This window comes from Anolis sagrei, chromosome X, assembly GCF_037176765.1.
Source record: "Anolis sagrei isolate rAnoSag1 chromosome X, rAnoSag1.mat, whole genome shotgun sequence".
NCBI lineage: Eukaryota > Metazoa > Chordata > Lepidosauria > Squamata > Dactyloidae > Anolis > Anolis sagrei.
Window position 1 is genome coordinate 19,729,355 of NC_090034.1, and position 26,265 is coordinate 19,755,619.

The 26,265-nt window shown below is 41.6% G+C and overlaps 2 protein-coding genes across 7 annotated transcripts in view; one reads left to right on the forward strand and one right to left on the reverse strand.

Moving 5' to 3' along the window:
• Positions 1 to 1,186, reverse strand: part of UBN1 (ubinuclein 1) — a 32,765-nt gene extending 31,579 nt beyond the window's left edge. For both annotated transcript variants that reach the window (XM_067473595.1, XM_060786574.2), the window contains exon 1: positions 1,087 to 1,186. The gene's annotated coding sequence lies outside the window, so the exon portion shown is untranslated. The remainder of the gene's footprint in view (positions 1 to 1,086) is intronic.
• Positions 1,187 to 1,227: 41 nt separating this feature from the next.
• Positions 1,228 to 26,265, forward strand: part of GLYR1 (glyoxylate reductase 1 homolog) — a 30,473-nt gene continuing 5,435 nt past the window's right edge. The window contains exons 1-14 of one of the 5 annotated variants that reach the window (XM_060786568.2): positions 1,228 to 1,466; positions 6,904 to 6,940; positions 8,331 to 8,410; positions 8,984 to 9,128; positions 10,349 to 10,570; positions 14,350 to 14,436; positions 15,548 to 15,604; positions 16,772 to 16,822; positions 16,917 to 16,990; positions 19,492 to 19,591; positions 20,976 to 21,086; positions 22,503 to 22,604; positions 24,582 to 24,744; positions 24,950 to 25,129. In XM_060786568.2, coding sequence (XP_060642551.2) covers positions 1,405 to 1,466; positions 6,904 to 6,940; positions 8,331 to 8,410; positions 8,984 to 9,128; positions 10,349 to 10,570; positions 14,350 to 14,436; positions 15,548 to 15,604; positions 16,772 to 16,822; positions 16,917 to 16,990; positions 19,492 to 19,591; positions 20,976 to 21,086; positions 22,503 to 22,604; positions 24,582 to 24,744; positions 24,950 to 25,129 — 1,471 coding nt within the window. In that variant the 5' untranslated portion in view covers positions 1,228 to 1,404. The remainder of the gene's footprint in view (positions 1,467 to 6,903; positions 6,941 to 8,330; positions 8,411 to 8,983; positions 9,129 to 10,348; positions 10,571 to 14,349; positions 14,437 to 15,547; positions 15,605 to 16,771; positions 16,823 to 16,916; positions 16,991 to 19,491; positions 19,592 to 20,975; positions 21,087 to 22,502; positions 22,605 to 24,581; positions 24,745 to 24,949; positions 25,130 to 26,265) is intronic. The other 4 variants (XM_067473596.1, XM_060786571.2, XM_060786572.2 and 1 more) reach the window with 4 other exon arrangements.

Below are 26,265 nucleotides of genomic sequence, written 5' to 3' on the forward strand. Positions count from 1 at the left end.
CTTATATTTTGTTTGTTAATCTTATGGTTATGTTTTTACTCTGTATGTTTTGTGATGTTACTTGGGAATTGCTCTGAGTCCCCTCGGGGAGATGGAGATATAAAGTTTTATCATTATTATTATTATTATACTAGCTGTGCCTGCCACACGTTGCTGTGGCCAATCCTCCCTCCTTCTTTCTCTCCTTCCTTCCCTCTTTTTTCTTTCCCTTCTTCTTTCTCTACCTGTGTCTATCCTCGCTTCCTTTGCTCTTTGGTTTCATATTTCCTTCCTTCGCTCCCTCCCTTTTTCTCTTCCATTCCTTCTCTTCTTTCTTCCCTTTCTATTTCCTTCTTTCTTTCACTTTTCTATTTCCTTCTCTCCTTCCTTCTCTACCTTCCTTCCTTCCCTCCCTCTTTCTCTCTTTTCTCCTTCTTTCCCTCTCTTTTTCCTTCCTCCTTTCACTTTTTATTTCCTTCCTTCTCTACCTTTCTTTCTTTCCTTTTCCTTCCCTCCCTCTTTCTCTCGTTCTTCCTTCTCTCCTTCCTTTCTTCTTTCACTTTTTTATTTCCTTCTTTCCTTCCCCCCTTTCTCTCCCTCCTTCTCTCCTTCCTTTATTGCCCTTTTCTGTGTATATGTGTTGTGTGTACATATATGTATATGTGTGTGTTTGTGTATGTATGTGGTTTTGCACATGTGTTGTAATGTTTTTTGGCTTTTTATGTCTCTTCCACTGTATTTTTCAGTGTTTTTAGGAGTGATGGTCACTCGTTGGCCTGATAGGTGTCTTGTGTCCAAATTTGGTGTCAATTCGTCCAGTGCTTTTTGGGTTATGTTAATCCCACAAGCGAACGTTACATTTTTATTTATATAGATTAATTAATTCCATTCAGGGCGAGGGCCTTTGCATTTCTCTGCCAAAGAGTGCTGGGGCCTCCCCGAACTACAACGTCCAGGCAGGCCTCACCTCCGCCAAGCTTAGGAAAGGCCCTCCACAGTCCTTTCCCTTCCTCATCCAAGCAACGAGGAGGAGGAGAAGGACCCTCTCCCGGCGCCTGAGAGGAGGTTTGTCCCTTCCCCCGCCCTGTAAGTCAGAAGGAGCCTTACCGGCCTTGTCTCTGGCGCCTCAACAATCCTCCCTGTCTGTTGTGGCTGCCCCGGATCCAATACCTCGCCATCCTCACCCCGGAAGTTGTTGTTGGAGAAGAGAGGGGGGAAAGGAAACAAAGCCGGAAATGGAGGATGACGTGACGCCAGAGTACCGATTGCCACGTGACGCGCTTTCCACCAATCCCAGCTCGGCTCCTTCCAACCCTCTTGAACGGCCTGGATTTCTGTCTGCCCGGTGTTGAGGGGGAAACGGGGCAGGAAGGGAGTGTGTGTGCGTGAGAGAGAGAAGAGGCGGAGGGGTGTGGCGCCGGGAAAATGGCGGCGGCGGCTGCAGCAGCGGCTGTTCCGGTGAACCTGCGGCAGGGAGACTTAGTGTGGTGAGTGGCGAGGCTTGGCTGCGGCCTACAGGGGCGGGTGAGGCCTATCGGGTGAGAAGCCGAGCGAAAAGCGGGCCTGCCTCGGGTCTTGGGCCTGAGAAATCCCTCCCTCCCTCCCTCCCTCCCTCCCTCCCTCCCTCCCTCCCTCCCTCCCTCAGTGGCTGGGCGTTCTCCAGGACAAGGCTCCAGCCAGGCCCCAGGGACGGGCAGGGAAGGAGGGAGGAGGCCCCGCCTCCTGACCCGCTCGCCCCGAACCAGGAAGCCCGGCTTCCAGGTAAGGCCCTGCTTCCCAGCCTGAGGCGCAAGGAGGTTTTTAAAGGGGAACGTTCGAAAAGGAGTTTTTCGCACTGCATTGTGGTGTATTTCTTACAGTTCTAGGGCCTCTTATACAGCAGGTACGGGCAAACTTGGGCCCTCTCTCCAGGTGTTTTGAACTTCACCTCCCACAATTCCTAACAGGCAAACTTGGGCCTTTCCTCCCATAATTCCTAACAGGCTCTCCCTCTTGGTGTTTTGGACTTCAACTCCCACAATTCCTAACAGGCAAACTTGGGCCCTCCCTCTAGGTGTTTTGGACTTCACATCCCACAATTCCTAACATGCAAACTTCGGCCCTCCCTCCAGGTGTTTTGAACTTCACCTCCCACAATTCCTAACATGCAAACTTCAGCCCTCCCTCCAGGTGTTTTGGACTTCACATCCCACAATTCCTAACAGGCAAACTTCGGCCCTCCCTCTAGGTATTTTGGACTTCACCTCCCAAAATTCCTAACAGGCAAACTTCAGCCCTCCCTCCAGGTGTTTGGGGCTTCCATTCCCACAATTCCTAAAAGGCAAACTTGGGCCCTCCCTCCAGGTGTTTTGGACTTCAACTCCCACAATTCTTATCAGGCAAACCGGCCCTACCTCCAGGTGTTTATTTATGTATTTCTTGTTTTTCTCCCAGATCAGAACTCAAAGCGGCAAACAACATGTAAACAAAACATTGCATAGCATAAAAATAAACATGATAATCACACCAAAATATATCTTATAAAAAATTGTAAGACCCACAACACGCATAGTACAAAACTAGCAAAAACACAATTTAAACATTCAATTCAATAGATTATAACAAATGTCCATTCCTTCAGACTGTTGTCAGGTCCATTGCCAAGGTCCACTGTAATTTGTGGGACTTCAACTCCCACAATTCCTAAGAGGCAAACTTGTTGCTGGAATTACATTTAAAAATGTACCTGTTCTGACTTGCATACAAATTTAACAAGAAAAGACCTACAAAATCTAGCTTGTTTGTAACATGGTAACTATCTGTAATGAAATAGATCAACTATCGTGTGGGCAGTAATAATAGTCAAGGCAGAATGGATTTGAGTCATTTGCATCGAATTCAGGGTGACTTAAGTATCCAGCCTCATGGCGAGGCAGGGTACAATGCAGTCCAAATACACCAATATAAAATACCCCTTTGTTGAAAAGAGCATTATGATTATCGTTGTTAACTGGGGAGGGGTGTTGACTGTCATGTAGTTATGACATGTGTTGGTGCTGGCCTAAAGTATTTACTTGAATAAGAAGGCAAACAGCTGAAACTTTGGGTACAAAGAATGTAAGGTTTTTTGGGTATATAATATACAGGCCTCACCCTGCTGATTCCTAATTTTAGCCATGCTAAAATGGAGGCTTAATTTGTTTTAATTATTCTTTAGGTTGTGGGTTATAGTACTGTATAATGATGAATGACAAAAGCAAACCACAACACACAGAGTTATAGTTGCAAGAAATGTTTATAGCATCTGTTGAAGTGTATGGGAAAGGGATTGAGAAAGGATCAATACTAACAAAGTTTTCCAAATGAGAGCATTACAGAAATCTACAAACCTATCTCTGTGTAGTTCAGTTCCTATTTCAAACCTATATTTCACGTTAGTTTGAGAAGTACTTTGTTAAATGTACTTATCTCCTGATGTACTATCATTTTAAACATTGAAATACCCCAAACAGGATATTTATGAAATCACCTAATTTTGGTTAAGCATGTTAGCAAATTAAAGGGGCTTCTCATCATTCCTGGTTCACTGGAATTTGAACCAGAAAAAGCTAAGAGAAAGACCTAAGTGGGTGTAGTTTCCTTTTCAAAGTGGCAATAGAGGGAGGAAGGGAGGGCTTTTTTCCATTGATGGTAGGCCAGCTGGGTTAGGCCTCTAATTTTGGAAACAGAGCTCTGGCAGCACACAGATCTTACAAACTCTCTTACGTGTTGGTATGTTACTTTTGTGGTATATCTACTGTAGTTAGAAACAAGTTTTCCTGAATTTATTTGGGCTCACAAACATAAAGAAGCATATGATTGATGCATAACTGTAGCAGGTATAGTTAAGAATAAGGCATGAGATACATGGTCCCTGGATTAAATCTTATATTGCCATAGATAAGCCATTTTTTTCTTAATTTTAGCTCTATTTGTTTGGAAAATGATATGGACTAATGATATGGTATAGGTTGCTGTAAGAACTGTTGAACTAAGTAAAACTAAAGCAGTTTAAACTTTAGAAAGGGAAGAAGAGATGACATTCTTTAGTGAGAGGGCATATGTTTCCTTTAGATAGTCTCAGGCCCAGCCTATAGATTCTCAGGGCAGGAAACCCTGGAGAATTCAAAACCTTGCCAGTTACTGTTGGTAGTATGGGTATACTCTGACCCAATAATAAGAAAGCTTCCTGTATTCCCAATTTTGGAGAACCGCCTTGTGCACTTGGGAAATGGAGTAAATAAATGAAATAGATGAATGAAAATAATTCATTAGCCATTTTGGATACTTTATTATATTTGCGATTTGTTCACCTTTTCAGAATAGAATTGATACACAAAACTAAGATTTTTTTGTTATATAAAGAATTGCTTGGAAGAGTCTGTTTTCCTAGTAGGTTTGTCATTCCTATATTGTGAGGTAGAGGTTAGCAGGGCCATTTTGGACTCCAGAACTGAAGTGTGATTTAACCTTGGGTGTAATCCTGCAGTTCAGTATTGTACTTGCTTACTCTGAAGTAAATCCCATAGAGCTTTCTTTCAGATAAGGATTGCTGCCTGAGTCTAGTAGTAATAACTCTTGTTCCTCTTGACATCCTTGAGAGATAGGTGACTAGTGCAACCATGTTATAGATAGGAATTCTGTGCTTTTATGCAACAAGAAAAGGCTTTCTACTTAGAGTCAGGTTAGGACTCAAGTTCTCCTTGAAAGCTAATAATATTTCTTAATTATATTTGCCAAGAGTTGCAACAGCATTCTCTGCCTCACAGAGACTCTGAATCCCATATTAAGAACCACATGGGAACTGCTCTACTCTGTTTGATATATCTCTGCTGTCTCATTACTCTCTTTTTATATTTTATCTTAAAAATCGCAAATCTTATTCTTAAGTGCTTGTCCCACAAAAGAGGTTGCTGGAAGTCAGCCTATATAATTTTAGTGATAAGGCTCTGGATATGTTTGAAAAATTGAGTTGAGCAAGTTCGTTTGCTTGATTGTGTTAGAATTCAGAGAAGAGGTGGGATGATGATTAACTTAATCATTACCTTGAGCATGATAGTGTCATGGAGATTCTTGATAGTCTTTTGTTGTCTCCTGTCCAGATATTAAGTGGGTTCCAACCCTGCTTTCTGTAGATTTTCCCTGATGTGAAGTTCATTCTCATTTAGGTTTTTCAGTTCTTATTCTATATAGTTGGATGTGCATGAAAAAAGATCCCAGTGTGTAATCTTATCTTAAAGAAAACATATTGAACAATCTTGGTTGCTATCGCCTGAGATTTTTCCAGAACTGCCTCGCTGGTAGCAGTGTGAATGTTGTAGTACAGCGTGATAGTGACGTTACTACTACTGGTAGAAGGGAGAAGAGGGCTGTGCAGGTGTTGGAGGAGGAGCAGCAACGAAAGCGGATTAGAGACATATTCATGGCTCCAACTGATTCAGAGTCCTTTGAGGGTTTCTCAGGTTGTGAAATGGGGGAAGGAGAGGAAAGCAGGGGAGTTAAGTGGGTTACTCGAGAACAAGAATCAGATGAGGAGATCCAAAGGAAGCGTATCCATGATATACTTAGCGCTCCAACAGAAGTTGAAGACATTGTGGGTTTTGAAAGGAGTGATGGGACTGGGAGTGATGATGGGTAGGAGGATGCTTTAGACTGGACCCGTGTGCAGGAGATTAGGGATATCTGTACTCAGCCTACATCCCATGATGACTTTGAGGGGTTTGCAGAGGACTGGCAATCTGGGAACACTTGGGAAGACCTAAGTCTTGAAAGACGCTGGCAAAGGTGGGAGGCATTGCTCAGCTGCAGGGAATGGGGAGGCATTGCTCAGCTGCAGGGAATGGGGCAGCTGAAAGTGATGATGAAAGGGTGGGGAGCAGTTCATCCTCTGATGAGGAGTTATAGGATATAAGTTAGTTTGTGCTAGAGGCACTGAGTTAAGTGTCTCTAAGCCTTTTTTTGTGTTTAATAAACCTTTGTTTGGACCTTTTATACTGTGTTTGGCCTTCTTGAGGCTTCTGGGTCTTGACAGTGAAATTATTAAATGTGCATAGCAAAGTAAGTGTAAGGTTATACTTTTTCCAGTTTTTATTTTGTTTGGTTTTACTCTTTCCAACAATGGTTTACTACATTTGAATTCAAGTGAAAATTCACATGTAGCATGAGAATAAGCTTGGAATTGTTTCTTTGGTTGGTACATTAGCACAACACTCTCCGTTTGTAGGAACATCATTGTCCAAATGCATGGCTGTTTGCCACTCATTAATGATCCACCTTTCTTGCCCTGATTACCTACATTTCTATCTCTTTCTCTTTTATTTTCTTAGGGAAACAAGAACAGAGCAGAAGGCCTCATATCCTGCAATATCATTTAAATTCTGCTTGCATAAACAATCATGTGCTAGTTTTTGCTCATTTATGTATTTTCACGTAGCTTCTAAGCTTATTTATTTATTTATTTATTTGTATACCACCCTTCTCAACCCTGAAGGGGACACAGGGCAATTCACAGTGTTGGCAACCATTCATTTGTGGTAGTCTTGTCTCCCTTTTATTCTGAGCCATTTTTGTTAGGTCTGTAAACAAATTTGAGATTAGAAGTGAGGTTCTGTAATGACACAGGAACAAATGAGCAAGTAATAGCACAAATGCGTCTCAATGAATCCCCTGTTTGTCACATTTGGAAGTCTGCTTGTCATTTGGGAAACAGTTGCAATGTGCAAAAGATTATATTAAGACCCTGCCTGGACGGTACTATTTCATAGTATTTCAGGAGAAATATTGTCACAAATCCTTCACCAAGTAACTTATGTTTTTTGTTTTTAGGGGCTTTGTGTAGAAGAAGAAATTTGAAGAATTGCTACTATTTTTTTGATAGCTTCTGGCTCACTTCTCTTTTTTCCTTAGGGGGAAGCTGGGCCGATATCCTCCTTGGCCAGGGAAGGTGAGTCTTTAAGTGGATTTTAATATGTGCTTAAGTTACTTCCTCCGTTTTTACAAATTTATATTCCACCCCAAGAACATAAGGCAAACTAGCTTGTGGTTTTCTTCTTAAAGGAGGAAACATATCTTAACACTGAACCAGTAGAGAGATTTAGGTGGGTTTAGAAATGAATCGTATCCCTGGGTGCAGCTACTTAATCATTACCTTATTTCTGTCAAACTGGTTTTCTCCTTCCATAAGTCAGTCTCAGCGCTACCTTTAATTGTTGTGTATGCTTTGGTTCTGTATTTGTCCAGAAGAGAATCCTATTAAGATTGGTGGGGCTTATTCCCAAATCATTATGCATAGTTTTACAGCCAAAAGAAAATAATTTCCTCACATGACTGCACAGGAATACTGTGCATTTTATATGTTAAAAAAATCACAACATAATCTTCTGATTAAGAAGCGACCCAAGCTTCTTTTATTGTGGTGTTCCAGAAACACATGCTTCTGTACCATCAATCAATCCATCCCAGCCTGTGTGTTAAAAAAACTGTTTCAATAACCATGGCAAGCACATGGAGATTGAGTGGGAACTCATATATTGAACTCCTCCTCCTTAATCTTTCAGTATGGTCTTTCTGCAGTGCACTGCTGAAGTATAGGCTCTATGCAGGCATGATGTTTTCTTCCACAGTCTTGGAGAAACCCGGGAAATGGCTGACAGCTGTGACAAATGTCTGGGTTTGTCTCTTAATAGGCTGAGCCTCCATTTTGCTTTTGTAGCTTTTTTTTCTTGTCATAAAGGTGCTATGCCAAGGGCAATTGCAATATGTCTGATAATGTGCTGTGTGAAGAATACTTATGCTCCCTGTCCACTTGCAGGTATACCAACAAAGTTTAGCCATGCCAGAGTGGCATTAATATTAATTACCGTATCAGGAACAGTCTTAATGAGTAAATATTGATTCATGTGCAGAAATGCTAGAGCTTTGCTTCCCTTGCTGATGGCATATTGGAAGTTCTTAGGATATTCCCTATAGTGAAAGATCCTCTGAGAGCTAGATTACAAAAATCGTTACTTCTTTTACCTGTCTGTATAAATGTGGCGTCCAGCATAGAACAAGTAAAGCTTGTGTATGGGAAGGGCTGTTAATCTGTGGAAGTTCTACCTCATTGTTTTGGTAGAATGGGAATCAAAGGTAGCATACTATAGCCAGGAATCTATCTCTGCTGTCTTTTTTCCTAGTACAGATCTATCTTGAGTTGGGAGGTATTTTCTATAAAGGTTGATTCCATCATTGTTTTTATCAAAACAGATGTTGGAGAGACTACAGTGAAGATGTTTAGTGCAAAATTCAGTCTTTGTTATCTCTTCAGTATTGTGTGTACCTTTTTTTGCTGACAGATTGTTAATCCGCCTAAGGACCTGAAGAAGCCTCGTGGGAAGAAGTGCTTCTTTGTGAAGTTTTTTGGGACTGAAGACCAGTATGTATCTACTTTTTTTGCCTCCAGGGAATATGTTATTTTTAAACTTTAGAATGCCTGTGGAGAAGCACTGTGTTGGGATACACTGCATTTTCATGACTTTTGAAAATGTAAAATGAATTTGTCAGTTGGTAACAGAAGACTTTTGCAATTGACAGTAGAGGGTGATGGTGTCTTCTTCTCTGGAGGTTTTTAAGCAGAGCCTGGATGGCCATCTGTCAGGAGGACTTGGATTTTGTATTCCAGTGTTGCAGAATGGACTCAATGGCTCTTGTCACTTCCAAATCTTATGAGTCTATAGCAGGCAAGGACAAACTTCAGCCCTCCGGTTGTTTTGGATTTCAACTCCCACAATTCCTGGTCTCAGGCTGCTTCCTGAAATTGTGGGAGTTGAAGCCCAAAACACCTGGAGGGCTGAAGTTTGCCCATGCCTGGTCTATAGAGATAGCAGCAAGCCCCATCCACGCGTTCCCTTCAGGGGTTATAACAAGTTGTTTTGAGGATTTTGCCTGTTCACCAGATTCAAAAGAACAGCAGTGATACCTGAGAATCTATTTTTTCTTTATTTCTTAGTGCCTGGATTAAAGTGGAGCAGTTGAAGCCTTATCATGCCCACAAAGAAGAAATGATCAAAATCAACAAAGGCAAGAGGTTCCAGCAAGCTGTCGATGCTGTGGAAGAATTTCTCAAGAAAGGAAAAGGCAAAGACAAAGACCAGGTGAGTAACGGGTGAGGGTTTGTATCACCAGGCAGGGGAATTAAGTGGCCTCTTTGGAACAGAGACTATGATTCTATTAGCATTTGTAAAGCAGTTGGTTTTCACATTGCCTGGCATGGCTCTGAAAGTTTCCGTTGAGGTACTTATAACATTGCTGTGAAGGAGTTGTTAAACTGCTGCCACCAATTGTAACGATGACCGTTTTAATGCCACTGAATGCCACCAATTGTGAAGGTGCGCGTGGTAAAGCACCCACTGCCACCTAATCTATGAGGGAAGCCGGGCAACGATCAATATCAACCTAGGAGCTATTTTATAAAGGGACTGTTAATTACAGAAGGCTTTATTCACTTGATAGCGTAGTGTTTACTTTCTTGGCTTGACTTTACTATTGCAGGCTGTTCAACTTAGGAAAAACTGTATCAGGCAAGGCTTGAGGAAAACAGTAACAAGTTTATTTTAACAGGAGTATAACAATGTATAACTGTTCTTCAAAAGAGGCACAGATCTTGATGGATACATTGGAAAGGTTTCATGAGTAAACTCAGGCAAACACTTCATAAGGTTTCACAGCTGGCACAACAGGCTTAAACCCAGCCAAACCTTGATTCTTAATTCAGAATCAACAACCCCCTGTACCGGGTCCTTCTCTGCAACCACTTGGTCACCAATTCATTCCCTGAATCTCCACCAAGAGATTCAGTCTTTCCCTATAGCACACTGGCTACAGACACATTCCCTTAATCTCCACCAAAAGATTCAGTCCACTCAGTAGCTCGCTGGCGTACTGTACTGACTCTTTTTCAAAACAGCTGCCCCTGAAGAGGCAGTTGGCTCCGCCCCTGTTGCTATGGCAACTCAGCTAACGCCAAGCCACTCTCTCCAACAAAACATAATCTTACATACTTACCATCCCTAAACCATTGTTAAAATTACACATAACCAAAGGATAAAACTTGCACATCGTCACAATTGCATTTTTTTTACTCTGCGGGTTTTTTCTTCTTCTTAAGTTGGCTTTACCATATCCACCTGCTTCTCCACTCTTTGTATGTTTTCTTAGCCAATAGCTGGGACCTTTTTAAAACCTGAGTTCACAGCACTGATGTGCCATCAAATGTTTATCCTGACTTGTCACCCTTGGGTTTTGTCAGTGTGAGGAAAACAAAACCATTGCCAGCTCTTGTCCCATCTTACACTTCTGTTCTGTAATCAATCAGGCATCTTCTCACAATTCAACTGAAGAGAAGAACCGACGAAATTCCAGTGAAGAGACAAGCAAGCAGTCCATGGGTGAAGAGAAGCACAAATCTGGGTTGTCTGAAGGGAAGGCAAAAAAGAGGGCTTCCTCCGTTTCCTCTGAGCGAGGGGTCAAACCTCTGCTGAAGAGAACGTATGAGCAGAGCCCCCGGAAGCGAGGGCGTCCTCCCAAAGATGAGAAGGTCTGTGTTTTGTGGCGCGTCTCCACTCATGTTCTGTGAGCTTATCCAGGTGGAATGTACCCCCTACTAGTGAACCAGATTACTTCATTGCTGTGGCCATTTGGAAAGCTTTCCCTATTAATGGAGAGTACCAATCAATCTGTTATTTCAAAGACATAATATGAAAAATATGGAGCTGCGGTGGTGCAGTGGGTTAAATCCTTGTGCCAGTTGAAGGTCGGTGGTTTGAATCCGCGAGACAGGGTGAGCTCCCAACTGTCAGCCCCAGCTTCCCATGAGGGAACATGAGAGAAGCCTCCCACAGGATGGTGACACATTGTCCTGATTTGCCCTTCAAGAACAGCCTTCATACAATGTTGAAAGTAAAAGAAAAATGCTTTACTTCAGCAAACACAAAATAACAGCAAATGTAGTTTAAAAATGCAAAAGAAAGCAAGGAAGTCTTAATGCAGACACAAAACTAAAGTCTCTAATAAAGTCCAAAAGAAACAGCAGTCTTACATCAGACAACAGGCAATGATCACTAAATCCTTAGAAGCAGACTCGAAGCAGGTTCAATTGGAGTGAAAACATCAGCATCAGAGTCATTGTTACCAGCAAAAGCTAACTGCTTCTGATTTATATCCCTGAATTCCCCACGCAGGAGGTGCTAGGGTGTCTCCCAATTACTTCGGTGTTTCTGTCAGCTATTCTAGCTGAATGCTGTCTGTGCTCTGTTTCCTTTCGCCTCTCCAGAAATGTGGGCACTTGCAAAACCTCATCATCTGATTCCTCTTCCTCCTCCAATTCCTGAGCACTTACCTGCTCCCCTTCCTCTTCTGAAGATGAGGAACCCCTAACACACATCTGGGTGTCCCCTGTGCAAGGTCTATGCAGATGACCAATTATCTCGCACCAGAAGTGACTTGCAGTTTCTCAAGTCGCTTTTGACACAATTTTTAAAAAAATGAAAAAAAAATGGAGTCTTACAGAAGAATGTGAAGATTAAAGCTTCCTTTAAAACAGGCTCCCTTTTTTAATTTCTGCCTGGAAAATGGGACAGAGCAAGAGTAAAAAATAAATATAGACAAACCAACAGAATATTAAAGAAGTCTTCTAACTGGGCCATTCAACTCCAAAATCATTTCTTCTTCTCTGATTCCTACTGTAATTCCTTTGTTGTTCATGTCCAACCTGAGTAGACAAGGGAAAGAGATAAATTGAAAGGATTTTCATTTGATGGAGATGTTAATACATGGACTCCATGGCTCCCAAATTGTAATGATAGTTCCTTCCCTAAAGTAACCAAAATGGTAACGTGACAAACTCATTGATTTCCTGACTTTTTTGTCCTTTGGACACTTCTGAGTAGTCTTTTGTGCAGTCTGAGGCCCCTTCTACACAGCTGTATAAAATCCACATTATCTACTTTGAACTGGATTATATGGCAGTGTAGACTAAGATAACCCAGTTCAAATCAGATAATGTGGATTTACTGCTGAGATACCCTTATCTGGCAATGTAGTCATTCTGTGATTTTTAAAAAGAAACTTGGAACTTCCCTGCTCTTGACTTTCCCACTACCACGTGGATCACTATTCTTGAGGGGTTGAACCCTAAAGCCACTAAGAAGCATAAGCCGACTACGATTTATTAAAATTATTATAAGCTACTCTTCCACAGGCAAGTTGGATATTGTGCTTCTTCCCTTTTAAATAGGTGTGGTGCTGGTCTTTTTCTGTTTTGGTTTTGGACATCAGTGATTCACATTGATGTGTCATTAATTATCAATGCCCTATGCACATTAATAACAACACTTTGGTATGTTGTTTTAAATTGTGTTAGATTCGAGTTTGTTTCTTGTAAGCCGCTCCGAGCCCTAGGGGAGTGGCGGCATATAAGTTTGAATAATAAATAAATAAACTGCTCACACTAGAGTCCTGGGTTCCTTAATTCTTCTTTATGTGCTAAACTGAGGTTATATATTTCCCGAGCCCTTTGGTTTTTTTAATATATAGATATGTATTCCCTTAGTCTTTTGGAAGGTGCACCAATGCTTAGTTTGATGTAAATCTCATCCTTCAAATTGGATCTTGAAGAACAGAAGGATGGCAAGAAAAAGAATAGCTTTTTGGCATACATAATTTTCCTTTGAGCATGAATTTTATTTTGAGAAGCAGGGAAATTACAATTAAATCAGGTTTTGAATGCTTTTAATACTCCAGGGGACTATTAAAATGGCATTCTTCACATGCAGACTTCCCTCCTCTGTCTTGATTATTGAGATCTTTTATGAGAAAGATTCAGTTATACATGTCCCAGATACCACTGGTTTTTAGTAATATTTTCATCCCATGCTTCTTGATGATTGTATAGTTTTGTGTAGTTCTATGTTCTTTAGATATTGGGTAAGTTACGCCTAGAATTGCAGTCATATTTTCGTTTAACACCTGCCTAGCAAGTTATAAAACTGGTTGTGTGACTGTTCTCTTTGTGTAACTGTTCAGCTTTTAAACTAAGATGATTTAAGGCCACTAATGCCCGGACTTTGCCCAGTTAAGGGTGGAACTGTAAAACCCACAACTTGGGGGGAAAATAGAAGGCTCACAACAGCTGGTTATTATCTGAATCAACCTTCTGTTAGACTGAAACTCCATCAGGCCAAACAAATGGTTTGTTATGGTTAGAGATGCTGGTAGAGCAATGGGCATTCTATTCCAGCGCATTTGGAGAGCACCAGGCTCTGAATCAGGCTTCTTTAACCATAGGGCCTCCAGATGGTTGGGCCTCCCAACTCTCAGAAGCCCTAGCCAACTTGTCCAATGGTCAGGAATTCTGGGAGCTAAAGTCCAAACCACCTGGAGGACCAAAGGTTGAAAAGGCCACCTGTAATCAATACATTCTTATCCAGGAAAGAAATCAAACATGTTTCATTTCTGCTTTAAAATAGTATCTTAAATTATGATGTGGTTGCAAGACATACAGTGGGAATCCGCTAAAGATTATAAAATGAGAACGGAATTGTGTGTCAGGTTTCTGTGTATTCTTGTCTTTTCCCTCCAGTGGTTGAACTGGATGGGAATACAATGTGCCATTGGCGTCCTTCCAATTCCAGAAGAATAAGAAAGGGAGGGAGAGAAATGCCAGTGCATTCGAATGGAAAGCCTCTTAATAACATTTATTATGCACACATTGTATTTTTGGAGTTTTCTCCATGAAGAGAGGGACATAGAAAATAAAATGAAGGAAATCAGTTTCACCCCAGGTGTGAAACTGATAAAACAGCAGGTGTCAAAATGTTGCCCTGTGCGAGTGTGATTTTTTTTCTGTGTCAGGAGCAACTTGAGAAACTCCCAGTTGCTTCTGGTGTGGGAGAATTAGCTGTCTGTAAGGACTTTGCCCAGAGGATGCCCTGGTGTTTGATGTTTTACCATCCTTGTGGAAGGCTTCTCTCATGTCCCTGCATGGGGAGCTGGAGCTGACAAAGTGAACTCAACTGCTCTCCCTAGATTTGAACCACTAAGCTGTCGGTCAGCTCTTCTGCTGGCAAAAGGGTTTAACCTCTATGAGTGTGATATTGAGGCATGTTTATGAGGGTATATGTCTTGATCAGCTATGTGAGACTTGCTTCTGAATAAGCATACTAAGATCTTGCTGCATGGATTTTCATTTCAGTCACTTTGAAGGAGCTCATGAGACTTCTAGCATATCTTTACGGCTGCTGTACATGTATCCCAGGACACACAACAGCTTTTGGGACTTTAAACTGGTTTCTTGATCAACAATTTCTTTCATTGCAGGACCTGACGATCCCTGAATCCAGCACAGTGAAGAGAATGATGACCGGCACTGTGGCTGGATTTAAATGGCCACCAAGTGGAAGCGAGGTGATTTAACTCATAATATTTTTCAGTCAAAGTAAGCAGTAGGCTATTGGCTGTAGCAGGTATTGTCATGGATAAGGAAACAGCGTGACTAAAGGTGGCCCCTAACCTCCACTTTTGCAGCCACCAAAGTATCAAAATGTCAGTCCCCTAGTGTCCAGTAAGTAATTTCCAGGTAATTTTGGAGAGGATTTTGCTCCCAAATGATCCCAAAGTTAAGAAAGCTATTTAATTGGCTCACAGTGGCAACACCCACATCAGCACTACCAGGGAAGTGGGTGAAAATAGCTTCCCCTCCTCCCCAGATTCCCACCTCTCTACTAGTGGATTGCTAGTGATGTTCCTACACAGAAGGACCTATTCCTATCTTCTTGTGGATGGTAGTCTTGTTCACCTCATGTCAGATGTGTTCCTTTCACCTGTGATTCTTGGCCACCTCTTCCCATTGTCACCACTGTATTCTGTTTGTCTCACCTAACAGAAGGTGAAAAGAGGGACCAATGAAATCCATTAAGGCTGCCTTTCACTACCATGCCTCCTTTATTACTGAAGAACCAAGCCAGGCGTTGCTCCATGTGACTTTGAAAATAGATAGCTTTACTAAACATAACCCCCTGTAGATGCCAAAATCCATAGATGTTCAAGTCCCATTATATGCAATAGTCTAGTAGAATGGTGTCTCTTGTATAAAATAGCAAAATCAAGGTTCGCTTTGTGGAAGTTGTGGATGCGGAATCTGTTGATATATAGGGCTGATTGTACTTTAGAACTGAATATATTTCCAGGTAAATCCCCACAAACAGAAGACATTCAGGAAGTCTGTTCCTGAAGCTATGCACAAGGCAATCAGTGTGCCTGCTGGTTATAGTCCACATAGTGCCCCTTTTGCCTAACTGAGCATGTGCCTCCTTGCCTTCTTGCTCATTGAATCCAAAACACAGGAAGTGCCAACAGTGCATTAGTTTAGGGGGACTAAAGGCCATGTCCTGTAGTAAGTAGGGAGAGAAGCAAAACTGCTCCCGAAGGATGTCAAGGAACTTCATCAGAATCTACAAGGGCTCTGACCTCAACTTTGGTTGTCTTGGTTTCTCAGTTTGCCTCTTTGCTATTACAGCCTGTGAAAGATGGCGACCCGCATTTCCATCACTTCCTGCTTAGCCAGACAGAGAAGGTGAGCCATAGGTGTAGGTGGTGAATTTACCTAGTATCTTTTCCAGGAGTTAAAGCCTCTGGAATAACCCGGAATAGTCTTTGATTTCATGTTCTTCAATGCAAATTCTTCCATGATGAAGGCTGTCTCTTTTTCAGATTTCCACAAACATTTCCACTTTATTTTGGAACATATGCAAATAAAGTGGGATGCGGAACATTTGGCCTTGCGGGTGTTTTGATCTACCACTCCCATAGGAGTCCATGTTTTGGAAAAACCAATGGAAACCAAGTGGCTTCCCCCAGATGGAAAAAAAGGCAGGGAAGTGATTCTGCTGCCTCATTACCCACTGAGAACAGTTAACATCTTCCCTTCCTCATAGTGGGAAAAAGTATGGGGAGCAATCCACCTGCCTCTCAACTGGCACCCTCATGGAGCCCTTGTAAGAGCCAGCTGGGAGCACATAGTTTTGATTTTTTCACTCATCTTTCCAAATGATGATGGGAGGTGGGCACAAAAAGAAAAGTGCTTTCAATTGGGACTCCCTGAGCACCAGCTGTTTTTTTTTTTTTTATTGCATCCTGAGCATTGAGGGCTGCAGCAAAGTAGGACCTGATTCTTGGAAAGGAGCATCAAGTAGCAAAACTACCCAACCTTTGCTAGGGATGCTATGACTTTAGTGAGCATGGTCTTCTCCCCTTTGTCAGTTGACCCATGGGGGAATCCAGACTCATTCTCCTAATGAGAAGGTAGAATTAAGGTAGTCCCTAAAATTTAGGGGGTCAGAAAGGTAGTCCCTAAAACTTAAGGGTGGCCCATAAATCAATTGCAGGGGAAATAGCCATTTGTTACAACTTGAGAAGTAGCTATTTAGTTGCTGTGTGTAGGCAGATTACTGCAAGGCAACTCAGTAGTTCCTGTTCTTTATTGACACATTTTTAATCTTAGTAGGAATACACTGGGTTAAAAATGTTGAGCATGAGGGTCAGAGGAGGGATTTTGGATGCTTGTAATAGAGCAAGAATGCATTTTCTCTCACACACCTAGAACTGGGGGGTGGAGGTCCCTGGCATGTTCAGATCAAGCAACCTCTTTCTGCAAAGTATTTGGGTCTATTCACCCTGCAAAGAAGCAGACGGACCTGTTGCACCTACTCAAAATGTGTTTTGCTTTTCTTTTCCTGTGCAGCCAGCAGTTTGCTACCAGGCCATCACAAAGAAGCTGAAGGTGTGTGAAGAGGTACAGCAGACTTTGCTTTTGATTTGCCTTTATTGGTTGCTGCCTGTCTTCCCCATGTAAAATTATCTCTGGTGGGTGTGTTTTACTCTCCTAGGAAACCGGGTCCACATCCATCCAGGCAGCAGACAGCACAGCTATAAATGGCAGCATCACTCCTACAGACAAAAAGTAAGAATCTTGTTTGCATTGCTTTTTGTGTGTGCATGTTTGACTTTTTCTACAGCTGTCCTCTGTAGAGCTTCCACAGTCACAGAGCTTTGCTTTTTGGAATGCAGTTGCCAGAATCTCTTAACTAACATGTTGATTGCCAGGAAGGGGATTCTTGGAACTGTAGTTAAAAAAAGCAGCTTCTGCAAGCTCTGAATGACACTTAGCAACAGAGTCATGATTAATACCAATAGTGTATTTTGTCTGTCTTCACTTGAGTTTTGTGGTGAATATAAGATCTAGTTCTAGATAATGCCCACGTAACCTGGCTACAAGCCCTCTGTCTTCCTGGCTTGGATTTTGAAGCAGAAAGAGTAAAATCTGAAGTAAAAAAAAAATTGCTCTGGGAGTTTGGGCTTATCGCTTTCTCCCAGCCTGGCCCAGCTCACAGAGGGATTGTGTGGATAAAATAATAATAATCATAATAATGTAGTCAAATACATCTATAAAAGCACATATTAAAACATAGTTAAAATGCAACCATAGAAGCATATATTAGAACATACATATATTTAAAATACATGAAGCAAAATTTAAAATGCAATAAACTTAGAAAATAATGAGAATGACCTTCCTGTACGCTTCCGTTGAAGAGGAAGGTCAGAGGCAACCGTGATGGATGGCAAGGCTCCCCATCCATTTAAGAGAGTTTCCCTTCTGGGTGGTTTAAATGGCTTTTCTGAAAAGTGAAATTTCCTGTCTCCCAGCAGAGCTTTATCTGAAGCATCTGTTGGGCGTTGCCTCTGCTCCCTGTTTGCTCAACCCAAATTTCAGTGCTGTTCATGTGACAAGACCTCTTTAACCATGAACTCCAAACTGCCAGAAGGAGGGGGCAGAGATGGAGCGCCTGCAGCTTCCAGAAACAGCCTTCTGTGACACTTGTGCCTTTGGGCACTTCCTGTGCTCCCCCTCGAGGGTGACCGAAGCCACGGTTGCATTTCCTGCCTTGTCCCCGGAAGCGATTTCCCTCCTCCTCAGTGGTAGCAGAGGCTGCTGCCTGTTTCTCACTGCCACCATCTGAGGATGTTAGTTTTTCAGACTCGCTGAAGGGAAATCAAAATAACTATGAAGGCATTCAGGTAAGCTCTTTCCCTGACAGCACAGAAGCTGACAAGTGCAGCTGGGGTGAATTGGGGGCGCAATGCTGATCTAACGGTGGCTTGCCACAGTCCTTTCATGTCGGTTTACTTAAGATTTGCAAGTTCAGGCAGCTGTGTGCTGAGGAGCTGACATGCAGGAAATAAAATGCTTAAGAATTTGCTTCGTTAGGATGAGCTTTAAAGAGTCTTTTTGTTTCAGACCTTTGTCGCTGTTGTTATATTTCACTAGAAAGGGAAATGCTTCTTTATTTCAAACCCAGGGCATTTTCCACTGCACTGTGTTAAGCCACTCATGTGCTATTCAAGACAACTTGTGTTGCATGGGCCTCCCTGTAACTGTTCCTGAATGAGAGGGATCACTTCCCTTTTTAAGCCAAAATACTTGCTTCTTTCTGTCACGTTTTCTTATTTGTGTTGTCAGAGTCAATTTTTAAATACTTCATTTGGACCTGAAGTTTGTATTATTTTCTTTGAAATATTGGGTCCCTTGTACAAAAAGCTTTCTACAAAGAGTGCACCCCATTGCTCACCTGTGTGGCTACATTTCTGTTGCCATAGAGATGGAACCTTTGTCAGGAGGTGCTGCCCGGAAAGAAAGCCCACCATTTGCTCCCTCTACAAGGATTTCCATGCTCTTGTTACATCCCAAATAGATTACTGCAATGTGCTCTATGTGGGATTGCCTTTGAAGACTGTTTGAAAGCTTCAAATAATCCAACGGGCTGCAGCCGGATTGCTCACCTGGGAGCTCACAACCCCCCTGTTACGTCAGCTTTACTGGTTGCCAGTTTGCTACCGAGCACAATTAAAAGTGCTGGCTTTAGCCTATAAAGCCCTAAATGGTTCTGGCCCAGCTCACCTGTCCAAACGTATCTCCCTTTATGAACCACCTCGGGGGTTAAGATCTTCTGGGGAGGCCCTGCTCTTAGTCCCACCTCCTTCACAGGCACGACTGGTGGGGACAAGAGACAGGGCCTTCTCAGTGGTGGCCCCTCATCTGTGGAACTCCCTCCCCAATCAAATCAGGTTAGCCCCCTCCTGTGCTTCAGGAAAAAACTTAAGACATGGCTGTGGGACCAAGCATTCGAGCAGTAAATGTAGCAATGCAATAATCAGAGTGATTTAATGTGATTGACAAATGGATAGAGCTTGGACTATGATTTGACTTTGCATGATTTTAATTGATATTTAATTACTTGATTTTAATTGCAACTGTTAATTTGTAATTGTACGTTGTTGGCATTGAATTGCTGCCTGTTGTGAGGCCACCCTGAGTCCCCCTCCTGGGTGAAAAGTGTGGGGTACAAATGTGAAAAATAAATAAATAAATTTCCAGTAATAACCTTCCCTTCTCCCACTCAGGATAGGGTTCCTTGGCCTGGGCCTAATGGGAAGTGGCATCGTGTCCAACTTAATAAAAATGGGTCATACTGTTACAGTTTGGAACCGGACTGCTGAAAAGGTGAGGTTTTCCTCTAGAAAAGATGATATTAAAGCTATGTGCCAAAACCAGTAGGAACTGGAGCAGATAGGCTTTGAGTTCTTGGTTCAATGATGATGGTGGTGATGATGGTGATGGTGATGACAACAACAACAACAACAACTAGAGCCAAGTATAAATGGTGTCTTAAGATGTCACAGTGGACAATCTATCTAATAGTCATACAGTGGGCTGATTTCTTTTCTGCATTTAGAAATCTGCATCTCAGTTATTGTAGCAGAAGGATTCTAATAGGTTGGTTATTCGGCTTGATTAATGTTGAACAAATGAGAATTGCAGACCTTTGTCAGTCTGCCGTAAATTACTCAGATCTGTCAGTAAATTGCAGTCTACCTCCTGACATAGGCAGAGCTTTGAGCTGCAGAGACAGCTCAACTTTTGTGTTGTGGACCCCAGAACAAGAGAACACCCCCAAACCCTGGACAGTAGATTTCCCTGTTTAAGGAAGAGTGAGATGAGAGAAGTCAGTTAGCCAAAACCTAAGCTGCTCTACCAGACACATTCCAAGTAAGTGTCTGAGGCATGCATTTTTGAGCTCTTTATCTGCTTTGGCCATAGCAGCCATAGTAACATTTTCCGTTATTTCTGTTTCATCCTTTTCTTCTGAGTGTGTGCTATTTTTGTGTCTAGTGACAGAAACTCTGTCTTCTGATTCAGCAAAAGTCTCATTAGCCCAGTACCCACATTTTAGCCAAAAAAAAAAAAAAAAAGGATTGCGCCCAATTTTTTATGTATTACATAGTGTGGGAGAGGCCATCCACACAATATGGGTCTTGGAAATGGATTTGCCCAGCTGAACTCTGGTGAGATGTGAAAAAGAGGGTAGAGCAAAGCATGGGTTAAAAAACACTGAATTTTACTCAGATATCTGTGCGTTTAGTGTAATATCAGTGCCACCTGCTGCCAGTTAAGACTGCCAAGCAGCAAAGATGGGGGTGGGGAATAGGTCTCATTTTTGTCGGAAGAATGAAAGAAACTAGTGTCAAAAGGAGCACTGCCCAATAGCCACCCTACCAGAAAGAAGCATTAGAAACATGGGAACATGCTTGGAACATTCAGTCTTTTTAGCTCTGACTTGGAACTGCTACTGGCCTTTACTGCTGTTAGATGCTTCTTGAGTCTAGGGGCTTGACAAGCTTCTGTGGAACCACAGAGAAAGGGAACATTGTGGCATGAACATTAATGAGCAACAGAGGAAGATGACAGTCTGTCCAGAGAAGAGGAAGTCTTTAGGTTATGCCTTTGTCCCACATATAAACCTCTGTTCCAAAGCAGCAAAGCCCAGAGTAGATCTGCTTCGTCCAGTGGTTTCCATTTCTTACCTTTGGTCCTGTGCCTTTTGCAGTGTGATTTATTCGTCCAGGAGGGGGCACGGCTAGGAAGGACCCCTGCTGAAGTGGTCTCCACCTGTGACATCACCTTCGCCTGCGTATCTGACCCAAAAGCTGCCAAGGATGTAAGGATTACCTCTTTTCTCACACCCCACAACCCCGTGTACCTTTTCGTTTTCCCTACTGCCGTGTCCTGCGCTTCCCCAAAGCTGTTCCAGCAAACATTGCTTCCAGATGAATGACTTCTAAAGATTCCAGATGATTGGCTTTATGACTCTTTCATTAACAGTCCAGTTTCCTTTAGTGATCTTGAAGGAGGTAGCAGACATTCAAATTGTGCTCAGGATTATTCAGCTGCTACCTAGATCTCTCTATCTTTACATGAAGTGTGCAAGCTTTAGAAGCTTTTTGTAGAGCTGCAAGAATTGGCATGTTAATTTCTATAAATGCAGAACTAAGGAGAAAACAAATTAAATTGGGATCTCTAAACAGAATTGTAGTCTCAAAAGCCATTCTTCTTCTGTAGTAGCTGCCCCATTTTAACACAATCGGGTGTCATGAGTAATTGCCTCTCAGAGTCCTCCAGTGTTAACACAATGAGCAAACCCTTTTTGTTTTTCCTTTGGAAGTGCAAGGCGATGTGAGTTGATCAGTGGAGGCTTTTTGTTTGACTGCATAAAGTAGTGGTTCCCAACCTGTGGTCCATGGACCACCAGTGATCCGCAAGAATTAAAATATGGTCAGCAGCCTCACCATTACTACACTGTTGCAATGAGAGTGATCGATCTCGCGAAACCTCTTATAGTGCCGAGGATAAATATGGTTTTCTGTGAGAGAGCAGATGGCAACTACTGGATGGCATATGCTCTGCATCAGAAACTAGAACTGATGTGGTCTATCCAATGCAATTTTCTGAATCAGCACCCCAAATAACCAAACCAAATCTAAAGTTGACCAAAAACTGATTCGGAATTCTTTTGGTACTAATATTGGAGAGGGGTCCCTGGTCAAGTGGTCCCTGGTAAAAAAAAAGTTTGGGAACCACTGGCATAAAAGTTTGCATGGCACTTCAAATGGCAATGCCAATATGTGTGAAACATCTCTAAAGTTATGTACTAAAGGGATGACAACGCAGCTTGCAGCTTTCAGGTTAGTGGAGGCAAAAGGCAGCCGTTTGACTTAAAAGAAATGTGTACGGTAAGTGTGCACCGTGATTAAAATTAGGATCCATTTGAAAACAAGGTGCATACTGCTATACATGTTGTTTTGAAGTCATACTGTAGCTTTTCTTTTGCCAGATCTCACATCAACAAGAAATGCTGTCCTGTGGGATGGGAACAGATCAGTATGGTCTCCAGTCCTGGAAGTAGGTCATCTTCACATTTGATCCTGAACAGCTCTTTTCCCTGAATAATTGACTTTGGATACACATCATTGGGATAGTTTAGCAAAAGGAGATCCGTAAAAGCTGCTTTGCTGTCAGGGAGGTCAGCGTCTCTTTGCAGACACCCTATTGCTTTCCCCCTCCTCTGTTCCCACAGCTGGTGCTCGGTCCAAGTGGAGTGCTCCAAGGTATACGTCCCGGGAAGTGCTACGTGGACATGTCCACTGTTGACGCGGACACGGTCACCGAACTGGCCCAGGTAACCATGCTGGATTGAACAACAGAGTCCTTTTTGTGTTCACTTTAACTGGATTACCTCTTGCTTGCTGTAGGTCTTATTTTTCCATCTGATTCATTTAGGGATTGCACACACACACAGAAATCTTCTGTCTTTAGATAGTAGCTTTTATTGCATCTAGGATGAAGATTTAGTTCCTTCATAGAAACATCATTATCTTACTAGCATACTCTTTGGCATGGCAGTGGAGGATATCCAGCTAAATCACTCTCCCAGGACCCATTGCAGGAAGAGTAACAGGTAGATGAATTTATGTTGTTATCTCCAATCTGTGGAGTAATAGCAGGGATTCCTTTCACTCAGTCTCCCAGTGGGCTCCATTCAGCTTGCTCCTCTCAATTGCTAACTGAGGAAGATTCTCCCATTGAAATGCTGGAGAAAGCCAAGTGGCATTTGTCTGTCGGTGGTATTTTTGAAAAGGAAAAAATAACATTTTAAAATATAAAGCAGCAACAGAAGCTTTTGAGCCAGCAGTGCAGTGATTGAACTTCAGCAGTAGAGGAACAGCGTCAAGCTTTAAACGTTATTAAATAATTTATTCTAAGAACTACATATCTAAATAGGAAAGTAAATGATGAGGTCTACAAACTTGTGCAGGAGTTTCAACAGTTTGTACTTGTCAGTAATGCTGTATATAGCCATAATCTTTTATACTGTTCTCCCTGAAGGGGAGGAGTGGGGGTGGTATTATTTCCCATCCATGGAATAGCAGTTATGACTGAAATCCATTTACCGTATATACTCGAGTATAAGCAAAGTTTTTCAGCCCCCTTTTAAGGCTGGAAATCGCCCCTCGGCTTATACTCGAGTTAGTGTTATTTATTATTTTACTGTGTTATATTATTAATTTTATTACATTTATTATTTCACCATATTATTATTATTATTGTTATTATTATTATTACATTTACATTATTTTACTCTATTATTATTGTTACTACATTTATTATTTTACTCTATTATTATTATTACATTTACATTATTTTACTCTATTATTGTTATTACGTTTAAAGTATTTACCCTATTAAATATTTATTACATTTGTTATTTTACTGTATTATTACATTTATTATTTTACTTTATTATTGTTATTACAGTCATTATTTTACTCTCTATTATTAGAAGGATACATAAGCACATTTACATTGAAGAAGGTTAGAATAATGGTTTAATCAGAGTTGGACAGTCTTATCTTAAATTACAGTTTTATGTAAATATTCCAAAACATTTAATCTACCGATGCCTCAATAAATGTAATTTGGTTGGCATATATTTTTACTTTGAAATTTACCAGTAATAATAATAATAAAACTTTATTTATATACCGCTCCATCTCCCCGAGGGGACTCAGAGCAGTTCCCAAGTAAAACATATAGAGTAAAAATAAGTAGGAAGAATAAGGCCATATTAGACAATGTGTGGGGCTGAGTTAGAACTGGTCATTTTCAAAGGCTTGTTGAAACCACCAGGTCTTCAAGCTCTTACGAAAGGAGGGGAGGGATGGGGCCTGTCTTATTTCCCTTGGAAAGGCATTCCAGAGGCGGGGGGCCACCACTGAGAAGGCCCTCTCTCTTGTCCCCACCAACCACGCTTGAGACGGTAGTGGGTCCGAGAGAACCTCCCCAGAAGATCTTAGAGCTTGTGCTGGTTCATAGAAGGAGATGCGATCGCGGAGATAGGCGGGGCCCTAGCTGCTACATTTCCCAACCTCGGGTTATACTCGAGTCTATATGTTTTCCCAGTTTTTTATGGTAAAATTAGGTGCCTTGGCTTATATTTGGGTTGGCTGATACTCGAGTATATACAATAAATCAGTTCGGTTAAAGGAATAGACTTTAAATAAATAATGCCCAAGAACTTACCTGCTTTCTTAATTGAGATACATCAAGATGATCATGTGATACATGAATAGGACATTTCTCTTCTTGTTCCTTTTAGGTGATTGTATCCAGAGGCGGTCGTTTTCTGGAAGCTCCCGTTTCAGGGAACCAACAACTGTCCAATGATGGGATGCTGGTGATATTAGCGGCTGGAGACCGGGGTTTATATGAAGACTGCAGTAGTTGCTTCCAGGCGATGGGGAAGACCTCTTTTTTCCTAGGTAAAACTCCCTTCTGGCTTAAAAGGAACTTTTCTTAGTGTTATCCTTGGCAGAAGTGTTTCTTCTCCTTCGGTCTGTGGGATAAGACTTTCAGCAGATGGGCCCCTCTACTAACACAGTAAATGTTTCAGGATGGCTTGGCCAGTTCCCTTGCGTGTAGACTCTGTTATTTTTTCTTCTCAAGCGTTGTGTACTTTCCTCCCAGGCGAAGTGGGCAATGCTGCCAAGATGATGCTGATTGTGAACATGGTCCAAGGGAGCTTCATGGCCACAATCGCAGAAGGACTGACTTTGGCTCAAGTCACCGGCCAGTCTCAGCAGACGCTTCTGGATATTCTCAATCAGGGACAACTCGCCAGCATCTTCCTGGACCAGAAGTGCCAAAGTAAAGACCCTTCCTCATCTGACCCCCATTTTCCTTTGATATAGACAGGCAGTATGTCTTGAAATGTCACTGAGCAGAAGGCTCAAGGGATGGGAGAAGAGGTGTAATAAGGAATGCCTTTGTGAGGTCTCGTGTCTCCACACTTCCCTTTCTAGTGTGAATTTGTTGCAGTTAGATACCTCCAGTTCTCCCATAGTGATATCAAGCATATTCATGAGCTGCAGTGGCTTTAAATCAAAGTGGGTTAGAGACATGATGTAGAGACACGATAGTAAAACACATGTTGCATTCAGAACATCCCCAAGTTTGATCTTGGATAGCAGATCTAAGCTCCTAGGTAAATTCTTTTAGGAGAGAGATAATCCTGGGGTAAAAGGGGCAGTGGTTTCAATTGGAAGTAGTAATAATATATGAATAATAGTATCAACAACAATTTCGTATTAATACAGTGTAAAATATAATGATGATGATAATAATAATAATAATAGTAATAGTAATAATAATAATAATAATAATAATAATAATATATTGGACAATACAACAGCCAGCAAAGTGACCTTGTTTGCTGTGTACTAATCTTGTTGTGCTTCAAATGCTAATACAACATAATGATGATTTATTTGTCACCTGCCTCACGTCACGGCTCGAGGTGGAGTACAATATGGTTAAAACAGCAAGATAAAACACTACTATTATATATACCGTATATTCTCAAGTAGAAGCCGAGTTGAATATAAGCGGAGGCACCTAATTTTACCACAAAAAACTGGGAAAATGTATAGACTCGAGTATAAGTCGAGGGTGGGAAATGCAGCATCTCCTGGTAAATTTTAAAATAAAAATAGATACCAATAAAATTACATTAATTGGGGTATCAGTAGGTTAAATGTTTTTGAATATTTACATAATATTGGAATTTAAGATAAGACTGTCCAACTCTGATTAAACTATTATTCTAACCTTCTTCAATGTAAATGTGCTTATGTATTATTCCAATAATAATGACAGTAAAATAATAAATGTAGTAATAATAATAGCAGTAATAACAGAGTAATAAAATAATAGTAATAACAGAGTAAAATGATAAATAACTTAGACTCAAGTAGAAGCCATGGGGGGCTTTTTCAGTCTAAAAA